The sequence below is a fragment of the Danio rerio genome, chromosome 2 (genome assembly GCF_052040795.2).
Source record: "Danio rerio strain M-AB ecotype USA chromosome 2, GRCz13ab, whole genome shotgun sequence".
Lineage (NCBI taxonomy): Eukaryota > Metazoa > Chordata > Actinopteri > Cypriniformes > Danionidae > Danio > Danio rerio.
In genome coordinates this window covers 7,650,001-7,662,940 of record NC_141022.1, presented here as the reverse complement: position 1 = coordinate 7,662,940, position 12,940 = coordinate 7,650,001, and the positions used below count along the sequence as shown (strand labels likewise).

Sequence of the window (12,940 nt, the reverse complement as noted above, 5' to 3'; positions counted from 1 at the left end):
GCTGGATTAAAAAGAAAAAAAAAACTGTTAATTAGAAGTTATTGATGTCTCAAATTTCCTAATTGTTGCACCACTAGTAATTACAATGCAACTCTAGCCATAGTTTGGCCTACAATGTTTTGTCTCAAAATATATATATTATTGATTTTAATAATAACTTTTAATGTTTCAAGATTTGTTCATTTAATAGTAGAGAGTGTAGACAGGAATGTGTGGGGTGCTGGGAATCAAACCCGGGTCACCGTGAGCACTGCAGTGTAGCATGTTTTTTTTTATTTTTTTATTATAAACTTTAACATTAGGGATGTTTATTGAAAATAAAGATCCTATATGGCATAGTGTTTAGAAGGATAATGTCCTCGTTTTTCACATCACACTAGGTAAAAGGTCATATAGTCCATTGGAGAACTCTGGCACTGAGGAGCGAGAGAGGCTGTAACTTTGCCTGTGGAACGAAAAATCAATGTAAACACATCAATGTTTTGCTTGCCCTCTATTAGTCATGAAGCCTCATTGTTACATCACGAGATATTGACAGGAGAAAGACAATCACCCCCTCAAAAAAACGACTGCCTGCCCATCAAGCTCCTCTAACGTATTTTATCACATGACCTCAGGATTAAACTGATAAAAACAACACATTTTAAAGTGAGAGAGAGAAAAGAAACATAATTATACAACCTAACAAAATAACATTTGCATCTTTGTATCTATTATAACTGCTTCTAAATGAAAGCTTTAGTTTGGTGCGAAGTTATCATTATGCAAAAATCAAGAAAATCTTTGGATTTGTTTGACTTGTAGATTTTATAAGAACTATAACTAATTTTCCACATGGAAAAAAAGGTTGACTTACTGGTTGTACACTAAATCAGTGGTCCCGAACCACCGGGCCGCGGACCGGTAGCGGTCCGTGGAACAATTGGTCCTGGGCCACATAAGAAATCATAAATTATTTCTGTAGAAAATATTCCCCCCGTGACTTGGTTTCTTCCACTCACCCCTGCCATCTCACGTGAAATGGACTATGCCAAAATCCACCACTGAGCGGGAAGAATGTAGTGATTGTTGATAGTTTAAAGTTATAAAACAGGTATTATAGAATCCAAATAAGCAGAGCATTTAAGGACTGTGCATATATGTGTGTGTGCATCGCTAAGTAAGTACCCGAAATCATTGTAATATGTATCTATATGGAGTTTCACATAATCATACTCATTAGGGCTGTAACATGCCAATGCATACATTTAATTCGACTATACGGTTGTATTATTGTTAATATGTTCGTCAGTTGAGATGTTTGGCACTGATTATGTATTTGATGCATATAAACCTTGATTGAAACATAATCAGACTGCGATAGTGCAACTATCGAGTTGTTCATAATTAACCTGGATGCACGAGCGCAGCAGCTGTGTTCACTTGAAGAAACCTGCAGTGTTCTTTTCTATTTTGCTTGTTTGGTAAAATATGTCTGTAGGCACGTGTGGTTGCACGTGTTACCGTTCTGCGATTTAGCCAAAAAAAAAAAGTGCTGCAGTTGCACATTTAGGGGCCGATCAAAGTGAACGCGTTTTTACATAACATTTCATTACTTCAAAAACGTGAGGGTGCATAGGCAGAGCGCAAAACACTTGCAGCTGTTAGTAAAACATTCAAAAGACGCCCCTCTCAATGAGAAAAAAAAAAAACACGTTTGGTGTGATCGGCCCATTATGTAGGCAAACTTTAAAAATTTATAAAATTATATTTTTAATCGGTAATCAACACCATTAATCGGTTAAAAATGCATCCTTTCGGTTAATCGGTTATTGTGAGCATCCCTAATTGGAATTGTTCTATAGAGAAGTGTATCTGAATACAATATAATAAACCATCTACAAACATAATCAATACAACAACAAAAAAACTGTATTCAGGAAATTGTATATTAAAAACAATTCATTAATATTCATCACTATTAAAGTTACAAATGGTGCAAATTCTTGGTCCTGAATGTTTTTTAAAAAATCATTATACAGTCACAGGCCTCAAAAGCACAAGAATAAAGGACAAATTCTAACATATATTATAATAAAATATAAATTCAACATTTTATATTCTACAGTGTGACTTTTGCAAATGATCATATTGTGATATCAATGCTGAAATGATATATTGTGCAGCCCTGCAAACTGCTGCTACAGTATGCACCTATTCTTGATACCAAATCTGAAATTAAAGAAAGAACTGTGATACAACTTCGAGCTACAGCAAATCAGGTCAAAACATTTTGTTTCAGAAGCTAACTTTCCTGAAAAACGTGATTTAGCTGATTAACACTAAACTCATTCATATCATCATTGATTTTTTTGCAGGAACTCTTAATTAATTCTGTACAGTCAATCGAGGTCAGACATCCGTGAGTAAAACCATAAGCACCAGAGAGGACATCAGATACTAAAGTCTAATTTTAAATAAAGGCAACACTGACATTGCTGACACTAACATTACGTTTTAAAATGTTTGCATGCACATCTGTAAAAATATTAGCAAAATACTGGCCATCAGGCATTTTAAACACTAAACGTAAAAGGCAAACTTATATTAAATGGAGAGGAATTTGGATAATGATTATAAGGCAAGGCAAGTTTATTTATGTAGCACATTTCATACACAGTGGCAACTCAAAGTGTTTTACATAAACAAGAATAAAAGAGACAAGTATAAGAAAATAAAAACAAATAATAAAAATAAAAACAAATAATAAGAATTATAAAAAATAAGAATAAAAAATAAATAAAACAGATAAAAATGTGTTATTATGTTATAAGATAATGAAAAAGAAGAAAAAAAGTGTTAATAATAAGTTATAAGTGTTTTAACTGTTTAAAGTACACATGAAATCAAAACTAAACATATTGATTTTGTTAGCTCACATTGCTAGTTTTGTGGTGAACAATTCATCTGAAATCTGAAAATGCACTTCCCATTTGTTTTCTGTTAAATTCTCAGATTACATCTGTCTGAGGTGTTGTTAAGTATGCTAACAACGCCCCTCCAACTGTCAGTTTAGACAGCACTATGACAAAAAACAGAAATGGTAAGGAGAAGGTGGTTGTAATAACATTGTAATAATCTTTCTGACTGGAATGCCTACTTTACTACATTCAATCAGCTCACAGTAGAAAAATAAAACAAGCCAGATCCACTGTTTCCTCATTTAATATTTCATTTCTCTAGGAACTCACAATTCGAAAAAATAAAAATAATTGGTCGCAGCTTCCAATTCATGTGGACTTTTAAGGGACAGTTCACCCGAAAATTAATTTTTTATCATTATTTACATCTTTACCTTTACATCTTTACCTTTTACCTTTACATCTTTCAAATATTTTCAATGTATAAGCACATTAAAAAATGCTTACTAGAAACAGCAAAATGCACAGAAACTTTAAACATGTACATAAACTACTTCTCTGATAAAAGAAAATGTGCAGAGGTTTAATTTAGTATCGTGATGAGTCAAAGAATCAGTTTATTAACTTGAGTTTGATAAATGGCATCTAAAACGTGTGTTTGGGAAAGATTTTAAATGTTTAGCAGAAAATGAGGTCTGATCTCTTTTTATTTTCACCATTCATTCAGAACAGACCTTTGGGTCACTCGGAAGGCTGTGAAATTATACATTTGTATCACAGTTTATCTTTTGGTCACTGGATGTTTATTTTAGAAACAAATATTTAAAAAATGAGCCATTTTTTGGATTTTTGTTTTACAATTTAAAAACGAATATTGAAATATGAGGCATTTTTCTTTTTCATGGTGAAAAACAAAAAAAAACAAAATTCAAAAATGATTTATTTTCATTTTTTTATTTCAAATAACAAAAAAATAAAATCACCAGAAAACAAAAACAAATAAAGGATTGTTTTTATATTCCTAAACCAGATAGACTGACTTATTAGCGGTGACGCAATGCTGCCACACACAGGCTCGCCTATAGGCTCAGGGCTCAACAATAAGGATTGCCCGACGGCCCGGGGCCAGTGTGAGAGATTGGGACAGTAGAAAGGATCATTCCTGGCCCGATTGGGGCCATCTTTTTTTGAACTGCAATAAAATAAACACATTTTCCATACTGCTTTTTAGGTTATGTTAACACAGGATTTTGCTCACTATACATTTATTAAAACTTTTAAATATTATTAAAATACAATATTTCAACAATTATTAACATTTAAATAATTATAGACATTATTTTGATGCAGTATTTAAAATATGTAGCTAAAAAATAGCTATTAAATTTATTTTTCTCTTTGGTGGGGCCAGTGAAAATTTTGGCAGTGCAATTAAAGAATCTGAACCATTGGCCCGATCGGACCAGTGGAAAAAATCCTTAACCTTGAACCCTGTAGGCTTTATTTTTTTCCACTTATTAATGTTATAAAAGGCGTTTTCTTGTGATAACTGGATTTTGTTAAGACATATTTTCTTCAATAAGATGACAGGGCCAGTTATAGGCTATATATTTATTTTTTGTTAGCATGTTTGAAACGAAACAACCTTTATTTTGACATTACATGTAAGCATTTTTCTTTACTAAACACTTTTCTGAAAAGAAAGATTTAATGTTTTTCGTTTTTCAATATCCGTTTCTAAAATGAAAATCCAATGACCAAAAGATACACTGACCCACAACATTCCTGCATGTGTGAATCAGGTGATACTTCCGGGTTTCTTCCCACCGCAGCCTTGATTTAGCTTTTTAAAATGGCTTTTTAAAACGGTCATTCTAAAATCCCTTAGTCAAAGTCCATCATCGCAGTGGTTCAGTATTATTACCTTCTAGAACAGTGTCTGTGCTCTAATATCTGAGGTGCAAGTAATTTACTTAAGAAAAAAAGGCCCACTGTTGCTTCTCCTAATGTGACAAATTCTTTTTTATACATATAAATATAGTTGCCACCAGTTTACCAGGAAGTGACAATATTGCTCCTTTTGACGCTTTGAAACTTTGAAAAGTGCTTTACTAGCAAATGTTTTATGCAATATTCCAGTTTTGCAGACAAATCTAGTTCTCATCTTTGGATGGAAACAGCTACTGACTTCAATAGTATTTGTTTTTCCTACAATGGAAGTCAATAGTCACAGACTTTCTTCAAAATATCTTCCTTTGTGTACAACAGTAGAAAGAACGGTGAGTAAATAGGAAGTTAAAAAAAGAAAAAGATGCTAATCCAGTTCTGTAAAGAGTACAATACAGTGAGGAGATCTGCAGCCAAAAGAGAATCCTCTAAGAAAACATGGGGCTGGAGGGAACACGGCCTCGACAGGGGTGTCAAGAGATGTTTACTTGTTTTACCAGCAGGTCTGCAGAGTTCTGCACAGACAAGCATACTCCACATTCCCATGACTGAGAAAAAAAAGGTTTTAAACTCTTTGAGTCCTTCAGTCTTGACTTCAGCAGGCTTTTAAAAATGGCGTAACACTTTCTCTCACTTCTCTTTCTGAGCGTCAGGAATCATGTGATAGCGAATGCAAAAATCAGCACAAAAACACTCATATCTCTAAAATTAGCTGACATCAGCTTTGTTGGCACGGTGACACACAGGAAAGGTCACAGAACATAACAAATCAACAAATTCACAGCAGCCAGTCCCAGTGGGTAAAAGACGATTTGTACGCGCATTTCCACAACAGGACAAAAGACAAAATTCTGCAAATGCACTGCAGAATGTGACAGAATTGCCAAATTTTGGATAAGTTAGAAATACTGCTGTGCGAATAATCAAAGCAGGATGCAGTCGACAGTGTATAGACACAAAATAAAACAAAAGAACTATAAAATAAACCTCTTCAGCATGTCCATATTAGCAACGTTTTATTTACTACAAACATTGTCAAGCATGCATGACACTTGTGGTGCTTTTGCCTGTCACATAACTGAAAATAAAAGCTCTTCTGACACTCTTTCAGTGTTTATTTTGTTTATATAATGTTATATTTCTATAATGAATGTATATATTAGTTGGTAGATGTGCCGAATGTGGGTGGTGCTGAGAGGCGCGATCCCAGTGGAGCGAATGTTTACATGTGTCATGTCCAGTGAACGACACTTTATTTACTTCATCTGAAGTAAATAAAGTTGTAACATGTCCGCCGGTTCCTGCTTATGAATGAGTTTTAGAAACTTGTAGAGTAAGGTAGCGTTCAGAAAAACAAAACACCCGTGAAGGAACTCTATACAGAAAAACATAACCTACTGCCAGCTAGCGTTTTGGAAGTGTAGAGCAACACTTAAAGTTAAAAAAAATAAAAATAAAAAATAAATAAATTCACTAACATGCCATCTGTGCCTGCAGCACATCAGGCGATGTAGTTATATATCAAAGCGCTTTTCTGAAACCAAGCATTGTGGACATTCTGCAACAATTTTAGTATGGATGCTGAAATATGAGCAATTAAGCAATGATAAGGAAGCAATAAGACAGCAAACAATGGATTATGGTTGTTTTTGTTTACCTGACTATTCTTCGTGTTTTCGTTGACATAGCGGTTGTTTATTTATTTCGGTTTGTTTACATTACACTTATATATTGCAGCAGATTCAACAATCGTGATACGATTTTTGACCCTTCTGTGCTGTTGGGGATGTTTTCATCCACTATGGGGTGATTCTGAGTCTTAATTTGGCCACAACTTTCTCTGTGTTTTAGGAAATGGAATGATTTTTGCTGACAATTCATATTGACACGCATTTTGAGAAAAGTGCTTTGAAAATTTTGAAACAAAATCAACAATACATTCAGGGCAAATTGACTAGCCTTCCCTTATGTTCTGGGCTGTTTTTGCCCCATTGACTTCCATTACTAACATGTTTTTGTTTGCAGAGCCAGGACACCAAATAATCATGTATTCTTGATTGTTGGTGATTTCCCCTGTTGGAAGAGGTCATTTTTTTTTTACTGTCGATCATCAATCGCAGTACAAAAAAAAAAAACAGTTTTTGCCCAGTATATATTGCCCAGTATAGTGTGCATAGTGTGTGTGAGAAAGAGACCTTTGTGCACTTATCTTGATGTGTCTAAGTAACTCAAAATAAGCAGCTCAGCTCTCAGAATATAGTAAACACAGTAAGTGTATTTATGCACACACACACACTATAAGCTGTTGTTTTACTCCATAGAACTCCATATAAAAGCCATAAATGTTTTTGCACAGGCCTATCTAATGGCTTAATGCTGCCAACTGATGATCAACAGTAAAAATTACACATTTTACCTTTTCCCAACTAGGAAAAACACCAACAATTAAGAATGTGTGATTATATGCTATCATGGCTTTGGAATAACAAAAAAAAAAATCATTATAATGAAAGTCAATGGGGCAAAAACAGCCACAAACATAAACATAAGAAAGGCTAGTCAATTTGAACAATACACAAGAGTTAAAGACATTTTTGATTTTTAGATTTATATTAAAATGTTTGACAAAACAGTGATCACGACGGAGCACATCATTAGACATTTTTGATAAACACAATGGCTAGTCAGTGGTGTCTAATCAGAATAAAAGAATAAACTCAAAAGCCAAAAAATGAAAATATACTCATGTTTTACTCATTCTCAGATTTTTAGCCCATTATTAGATCTTTTTATTTACTTGAGTAAATGTGTAAATCTGAATTTATTCAGTTTTTATTCAGTAATTTATTACTTTTTATTTAATATATTAAGGTTTTAGTTATGATATTCCACTGGATACTCCCAAAATAACTCCACAGAAATCCGCAGATTTTTACCAAAATTCTCCGCAGAAATAGCAAAAAACGTCTGCAGATTCCATCTGGCCCTGGTTAGAAGCCTTTATGAGTCTCTCTTCTCTGTCAAATATAATCCATGTACGAAGAACGGACCCCTGGTTTGTGACATAATAAAAGTAAATAATGACAATTGTCATTTTTGGGTGAAGAATTTCTTTAAGCATGTTATTGTTTGGTCTTTATCTATCCATCTATGCTTGTATCTACTATTTCGGTCTATAATCATATAATCATGTTATATATTAAAGTTCAAGATATAAGTTTTAGGTTTAATTGATGGTTTGTTTATTTCACCTTTCTTGTTTGTATTAAGGCCAGATACAAATAAGTAAATAAAGCTGAACATTAGTATTTAAAATATTATATAGTTTTACTCAGGGGCGTAAATCCAGAGGGGGACGGGTGGGACATGTCCCCTCCCATCCGAGGCTTTCATAACTGGCTTCATCACTCTGTCTCCTCTCCACCAATCAGTTGGTGTGTGGTGTGCAGTCTATCGCAATATGGCAAAATGTGTGTAAAGTGCTTTGAGTGTTCATTCTAGGGTTGCAAAGTTTACCGGTATTATGGTGATACTTTGGCTCCAAAATACTGGCGGAGCCACTGTGGTTTTTAAATGGTGGTATCATTAATAACGGTCTAGATAATGCTGGATGTGGAAAAGCCACCAAAATGACCACACATTTTTACAACAATGGACAATTTAATTTTAATAGTTTGTGGAGCAAGTTTTCTGATTTCTGTTCCTCTCAATATGATTTAGTAGCTACAACAACCATCTTAAAAACAACAATCTCTTAAAAAGAGTGACTCACGAAGTGAAATTTTGAATTACTTTGGATTGTTACCTGATAAGACTGAAAAAAACAAAAACAAAAAAAAACAATAGATGAAAAACTTAAAATAGCAACATTGAAACAATTTTTGACCACTTCACATAGCCTAATATTGTTGGAAAAATGCTCTTTTTGTAACAAATTTAATTTGGTACAATTTGTATCTTTATTTTAATGCATTTTTTTGTTGGTCAGTTATCTACAAATTAAACAAAAAGAACAGATTTTAGGTGAAGTGATGTGCAAATAATACTTTTTTTCAATAATAAGGGAATTATGACTTAAATTCAAGACCTATTATGTCATGTAAAATATAGTATTTCTGACAATTTTCTTTATAAATTGAGTTTTGAATTACAGTTTTGCAATACTACTTGATATTGTGATACTTCAGCTGGTATAGTATCGTAAGATGTATAGATGGTATCACGACAACCCTATTACAAACAAGCGCTATATGAATGAAAGTAATTATTATTATTATGATATGAAGAAATTTCATAAACTGGGCGAAATCATTCTTGTTTTATTTTATTATTATTATTTTTACTTTCGTACATACATAATGGACTTTTTTTTTTTTGAGTTTTTAAAAAAAATATGAAATCGATATTGGAATTATATGCAATTGACCGAAATTATTAAATATATTGTGATGTAAATTTTGTCCATATCGTCCAGCCCTATCATAGCACATTATTTAAAATGTTTTATCCCTAACATCGCACAGCCACAGCCTCAGTAAAAATCCTCCTCAAGACCAAAACAAAGCCAAGTGACAAACACAATAAAGCCTAAGCGTGACGTAGAACGCAAATCCTTCGCCAGGTGATTTATTTCAGCTATAATTTATATTTAATCCATCCATGCGGACTCACAAACACTCCCTCACAAAAACCACCGTGTACTACTCTCAGAAAAAAATGGATGACGACTAATTAATTAGCAAATGTCCAAGAGGAAGGCAATAATCTCATTATGTGTAGGCCATTAATCCCTGAAGGAGCTGCAGCACACTAAAGCCCTGTCAACTCTAAGCCAGTCCCCCATCGAAGACAAAGAAAACTGCCTGTAAGCTCTCATGTGAAATAACGCAATTATGTAGTCTGCTAAGCATCGCTCTCTGAAGCTCTGTGTCACCATCATATAAGTTTGTTTTGAAAGATTACTGTACTGCAGCTAATCACGGACCTGAAAAACAAGACAGGTGAAGGCTTTCAAGGCAATGACACTAATCAATTAATCGGAAAATCTATTATTTGGTCATAATTTTGCTTCAGTAGTGCATAAATGTTTAATGGAAGAAGTACATATTTATATTTTAGCAGTAGACTTTGCAGTGCACAATGCAGCATTTTGCTCACTGTAGTATTGGTACACTTATTTAATCTTAAGTTAAAATATAAATTGTTTTCTGCCATCCTCACCAGATTCTTGTTCTCCATGTCATGATGTACCACTGTGCTCACTTTTCATATCATATTACTGTTTCATATTTTAATAATAGTGCGCTAAAATCATGGAAAATACAGTGTTTTTACTGTACGGTGATATAAGAAAATCATTTTAAAAATCAAATCAAATTGTTTTCTGCCATCCTCACCAGATTCTTGTTCTTCATGTCCTGATGTACCACCGTGCTCATTTTTTATATCATATTACTGTTTCATATTTTAATAATAGTGCGCTAAAATCATAAAAAATACTGTGTTTTTACTGTAGTCATATTTAGGAAAATCATAAAAAAAATGTAATCAAATTTTTTGTTCCAACTCCACCAGATTCTTGTTCTCCATGCCCTGATGTAGCACTGTGCTCACTTTTCATTTTATATTACTGTTTCATATTTTAATAATAGCGCGCTAAAATCATGGAAAATACAGTATTTTTACTGTACGGTTTTATTAGAAAAATCATAAAAAAAGTCATTAAATCGTTTTCTGCCAACTTCACCAGATTCTTGTTCTTCATGTCCCAATGTACCACTGTGCTCACTTTTCATATCAATTTACCATTTCATATTTTAATAATAGCGCGCTAAAATCATGGAAAATACTGTGTTTTTTTACTGTAGTCATGTTAGAAAAATCATTAAAAAATTAAATCAAATAGTTTTTGTCAACTCCACCAGATTCTTGTTCTACATGTCCTGATGTACCACTGTGCTCACTTTTCATATCCTATTACATTCATATTTTAATAATAGCGCGCTAAAATTATGGAAAACACAGTTTTTTTTGGGTTTTTTTTTTACTGTAGTCATATTTAGGAAAATCAAAAGAAAAAATCAATTAGTTTTTTGCCAACTCCATCGGATTCTTGTTCTACATGTCCTACCAATGTGCTCACCTTTTATATCATATTACTGTTTCATATTTTAATAATAGCGTGATAAAATCATGGAAAATACTGTGTTTTTACTGTACGGTCATATTAGAAAAATCATAAAAAAATTAAAATCAAATAGTTTTTTGCCAACTCCATCAGATTCTTGTTCTTGGCGTCCTGATGTACCACTGTGCACACTTTTCATATTATATTACTGTTTCATATATTAATAATAATAGCGAGATAAAATCATGGAAAATACCTTGTTTTTACTGTAGTCACATAAGAAAAAAACATAAATCCAAACATTAAAGATAAATCAGCCATATTCACAGATTTGTACTTAAATATTCATTTAATATCCATTTCCGTTTAGTAGTACATATTTGAATAACGTTACGTGTCTAAGTTATAACGTCGTTAGAGCAACATAAAAATATTATACATATAAAGATATAGTTTAGTCCTCCATTTGGTTGAGAATTCCTAATTAATAAATAGGTTAATATGGTCGTAAACATCAGGTATGATTCCCCTGCATCCCTGACTTGCATTCACATTAGCTGTCAGTTACAGACTAAACATATGTGGCCATTATTAAATGCAGATGTAAGCATGTCTCTCGTTTAAATGCGATATTAGGATATCATAACAACAGCTCAGTGAGGTGAAAGGAAGCAAGCTCATTTTCATCGTCTCTTACCTCATATTGAATGTATTGTTTCCTCCACTCCGGGGTGATGTGCGCAGACAGGTGCTCGGTGAATTTCATTTTTGTTAATATTTCGGGGTGTTATTTGGGACTGAGGAGAGTCTCGCGCTGCTGGAAAATTACCAGTGAATCATCGCGAGCTGAAAAGCGCCCTCAGATTAACGGCTGTTTTTCGCTGCACCGCGAAACACATATTCGGGGTAAATATTGCGATGTTTACAGACAGCCGACCTCGATGTTCCTCATTATCCCGTTGGGTGTTTTTTCCGAGCACTGCGGGACGCTGACAGCAGCGGTTTACAGGGCTGAGGGAGCTCTAGACAGACGTTTTCTCTGCCTGATATCTGAGTCTGAAGCTCCAGCGGCCGCCATCATTGTCGTTGAATGACGTCACGACGCGTCACCGCAGAGGATGTTTTCCAGCTCGTGGTATGACCACACATGCCTCTTAAAAATAATGACTGTGAATTATACACGCGCGAAATCAACGGCAGGTTATTCTTGAGAGCTGGTCTGAAGGTAGAACCTTTGTCTTTGCACTTTTTGAATGGGGTGTCGCTTAAATCAGCTTGTTTTTCTAAGTCTAAAACGGCGTATCTAGGCTGACTGACACGTTTCTCAATAGAGTCCAAGGCTCAATCTGTAAAGCGCGTCTGCTTTGTTATTGCTGCTGTCCTCACATTACTCTACCACATAAAAGTTATGAATGTTTGTCATTTACTTATTTAGTGCTAAAATGTAAAGAACATTTAACTACCCTGCAAAAAATGCAGGGTTCCACACAATTAATTTATGTTGTGCCAACACAAACTGATTTAGCTAACTTGACAATTTAAATAGATTGCACATAAAACAATTGAGTTGTCCAAAAACAGTCTCAAGAGTTGTGTTGTTTCAGCTCATTTTAAAGAAGTTGTTCAAACAAGCAAAAAAATTCATTTTTTGAGTGATAACTGCATTATTTGGGTAATTCTTGCTTTTATATTGACAAAAGTGAGTGTTTTAATGAACATATTGATTCAAATCGCTTTCAAAGTACAGTAAATGTCTTATTACACTCAAAAAATGACGTTTGCTGCTTGATTAAACTACTTATTTAAAACGAGTTGAAACAACATGAAATTCTCGTTTTTTGGTTTAAGTTAACTTAATTCCTTCATATCTTTCATTTTATTAAATGTAAAAGAATGTTAAATACTTATTTATTAAATATTTATTACTTACTGTATGCAGTTTCAAATGAAATTATTACTCCAGTCA

At 33.6% G+C, this 12,940-nt stretch overlaps 3 protein-coding genes across 7 annotated transcripts in view; 1 reads left to right on the top strand and 2 right to left on the bottom strand.

Moving 5' to 3' along the window:
• The window catches only part of xpr1b (xenotropic and polytropic retrovirus receptor 1b), a 58,033-nt gene extending 45,967 nt beyond the window's left edge, over positions 1-12,066 (bottom strand). Inside the window, exon 1 of one of the 2 annotated variants that reach the window (XM_087239525.1) lies at positions 11,672-12,066. Coding sequence is in view for 1 of the 2 variants with exons in the window: in NM_001126390.1 (NP_001119862.1) it covers positions 11,672-11,740 (69 nt within the window). In the remaining variant the exon portion in view is untranslated. The remainder of the gene's footprint in view (positions 1-11,671) is intronic. The other variant, NM_001126390.1, reaches the window with a different exon arrangement.
• The window catches only part of LOC147846195 (uncharacterized), a 1,020,765-nt gene that overhangs the window by 282,127 nt on the left and 725,698 nt on the right, over positions 1-12,940 (top strand). The window lies entirely within an intron of this gene.
• Positions 1-12,940, bottom strand: part of apoltp (apolipoprotein lipid transfer particle homolog) — a 597,023-nt gene that overhangs the window by 402,817 nt on the left and 181,266 nt on the right. The gene's annotated exons all lie outside the window — the stretch shown is intronic.